The sequence below is a fragment of the Triticum urartu genome, unplaced genomic scaffold (genome assembly GCF_003073215.2).
Source record: "Triticum urartu cultivar G1812 unplaced genomic scaffold, Tu2.1 TuUngrouped_contig_7442, whole genome shotgun sequence".
Lineage (NCBI taxonomy): Eukaryota > Viridiplantae > Streptophyta > Magnoliopsida > Poales > Poaceae > Triticum > Triticum urartu.
In genome coordinates this window covers 4,039-6,937 of record NW_024118286.1, presented here as the reverse complement: position 1 = coordinate 6,937, position 2,899 = coordinate 4,039, and the positions used below count along the sequence as shown (strand labels likewise).

The following is a 2,899-nucleotide window of genomic DNA, read 5'->3' as shown; positions in this document are numbered from 1 at the left end:
AAAAAAAATCTCATTTTGTATATATAGATTGGACCCGAAAAACAATCCAAACATTCTTTCCAACAATGTAGTTCTAAAATTTTATTAACTGTGAAGTTTGCAGTCCATACGTTCATCATTTGCGAGGTGCAAAAAGAAGAGTTTTTCAAAGCAATGTTGGAGGGTATAGATAAGTGGGTGCAATGCGTCTATGTTTATAAAAACCACTCCCTAGTTACAATTTTGGTCAAAGTTTGACCTGTAATACAAGGGAGGCTAATAAATCCAGACAGAGGAAGTAGTTGCTAGAAACTGGTGAGGATTTTGTGCATTTACGGAACATATCGCAGGAGATATATGGTCGCCAGTTAATTTTGTCAGAATATTTATGTACAGATAAGTGGTCATTTATTGTATTAATTGTAATGGGATTGTTTGGCCTGGCGTTAAAATTATCTAAATATTTGCTGATTGCAATAGATAGCGCACAATTATTATCACGAGAAGGCAAGTTTTCAATCCTTTAAAACCCAACCACGCACATTAGCAGGAACAAACTACCCAGAGCGAGAAATACTGATCTCTCTCCCTAAGTTGGCTACCTTGTGAGCAACGAGATTCCATTTATCTCTACCAATCTTCGAAAGCCTGCCGGCCAGGATTTTGCTTTGGGATCCCTTCTACCGTTGGTCGTCATTCCACCGCGCTCTTGAACTCCAAGGTCCGTTATTCAATCCATAGCTAGTAGTAGCAGTAGACACAGTAGAGACTAGTAGTAGTACTACAAAGGTAGATGCATGCATGGTTCGTATAGATTTGTTTTTTTTATGTGAGAAGTAGTATAAGTACAGTTTATAAGGACATTCATGGAGTTTTCCACGAAAATAAAAAGATGCATGGAGTTTTACCAATGGAAAAATTGTACGAATGGCTGTTCAGTTGGAATTGGTCTTCTTGCGGTGCCATTTTGTTTGTAGTAATTAATTGAGAGGAGCGCCATAGCAGACCAGAGGAACAACGTTCGTTTCCTCTGGTGTTAGGAGTCAAAACATTCGGGTGGAGCTCTTTTTTGTGTGAAAGCCAGAGGAAAAGAGAGATAATGCTACCCTGTGATGCAACTCTTGTTTGCTGCGGGAAGGTGAGTTTGGTCCATAACTTGTGTCCAGGCCGAGTAGTGTATTGACAGTTCATCCTACAATAATTGAGTCACAACTTTGGACTGGTACATACATTTCTGTTATTGTAAAATAATGAAGCATATATGTGTGCTAATTAGATCTTGTGTGGAATTGCAGGCACTTGTATTGCACATGGACTTCGCAACTGCAGACTCGACCTGCATCTTCGCGGTTACTAACTATAGTTTCATCAAGGAAACTGGATTGGGCAATTTTCTAAGGTCCCATGCCTTCCAAGTTGGTGGGTATGACTGGTCAGTTAGATTCTACCCACAAGGAATCAATGCTGAAAGCCAAAACCACATCTCTATTCTTGGTGAGCTTATGAGCGAAAATGCAGAAGTCAGTGCAATATTTTGCTATCGTTTGATCTCCCCAGGAGGACAATGCACAGAGTGGACTCAAACCGGAGTGTTAAACTTATCTAGTGCAGAAGGAAAATATAGGATGGGAGGGTGGGAGAAGGTCACGGGGAAAACTTTGCTTGAAGCAGAATATGTGGAATTTGACCGCTTCTTGATTGAATTTTCCATCACTGTTATGAAAGATCCACTGGTGACTTGCAGTGACTTATTATCACCCCAAGTGAAGCTGCCACCACCAGAACTGTCAACTGATTTTGCAGATCTTCTAGAGTCAAAAGAATGGGCGGACGTGACCTTCTGCGTCCAAGGTGAAGCATTTCCTGCACATAGGGTAGTGCTCGCGGCAAGGTCACAGGTGTTTAGGGCGCAGCTCTGTGGACCAATGATGGAGAAAGACGGGTCATCCGTAATCGTGGAAGATATGTTACCTGACGTTTTTAGGGCTCTCATACATTTTGTGTACACAGACTGCTTGGTGCTTCCTTTCGACGGTTTTGATGACGAGGACAGAAAAGAGATTGTACGCCACTTACTCGAGGCTGTGGATCGCTACGCAATTGAAAAGTTGAAGCTCATATGTGAGGCTACTCTTTGCAGCTGTCTTGATGTACAAACAGTGGCAACTACATATGCGCTAGCTGATCAACATCAGTGTAATGATCTCAAACAGGCTTGCCTCAAATTTATGGCATCTCCAACAATACTTGGTGAAGTAATGGCGAGCCAAGACTATGAAAACCTCAAGAGAAAGAGTTCTAGTACAGCATTGGAGATTTTAGAGAGCGTTTGTAAGCTCCCAAAGATCTAGTATGTGGGGTCTAGCTTGTCATAGTGTGGCGACTGATACATCACACCTTTCCATTGTTTTTCTACTGGTTTTCTTAGTCATATGTTATGTTCATCATTTCTGTCGAATTTGAGTTACTCTATTCCAAGAAATAATGTATCAATTCGTTTTATGCAAGTGCATATCATTTCTTACTTTACAATAAACTGCAAGAATGACATGTGATTAAACTAACACGGTACCCCTATCTTCCCTTTTTCTGCAAACAAATATTTAGGCACATGTAGAATATGAGATGATTTACAGATTACACGTATCTTAAGGTGCGTTTGGCAACGATCTGGCTCCGAGCTCCGCCAACTCTGTGCCCGGAGCAACGCTAAACGCGGAAACTCTTGGAGTTGAACTCCTGGCTGCCATGATGGACGGAGTGTAAAATTTCAGGAGTTGGGGAAGCTGCCCTCGAGGAACTCGCAGAAGCTGGAGAGTTGGAGTTTGAGTGTTTTACAGCAAAACTGTCACCGCCAAGTGATATCGTGTGTACCAGTTCGCAGCGCTTGTCTCCCGAGCTCGGCTGCGACGGCAAGACT

General features: G+C 42.0%; 1 protein-coding gene across 2 annotated transcripts; it reads left to right on the top strand.

Annotated features, from left to right (window-relative positions):
* Positions 1-364: 364 nt before the first annotated feature.
* On the top strand, positions 365-2,515 carry LOC125531542 (BTB/POZ and MATH domain-containing protein 2-like). Of its 2 annotated transcripts, none has more exons than XM_048695915.1 (2): positions 365-700; positions 1,275-2,515. In XM_048695915.1, exon 2 carries the CDS (start codon positions 1,290-1,292, stop codon positions 2,328-2,330), a length of 1,041 nt encoding a protein of 346 aa, XP_048551872.1. In that variant the 5' UTR covers positions 365-700; positions 1,275-1,289; the 3' UTR covers positions 2,331-2,515. The 2 variants fall into 2 exon arrangements, with proteins under 2 accessions (XP_048551872.1, XP_048551871.1); XM_048695914.1 differs by having other exon boundaries at positions 365-1,117.
* Positions 2,516-2,899: the final 384 nt, after the last annotated feature.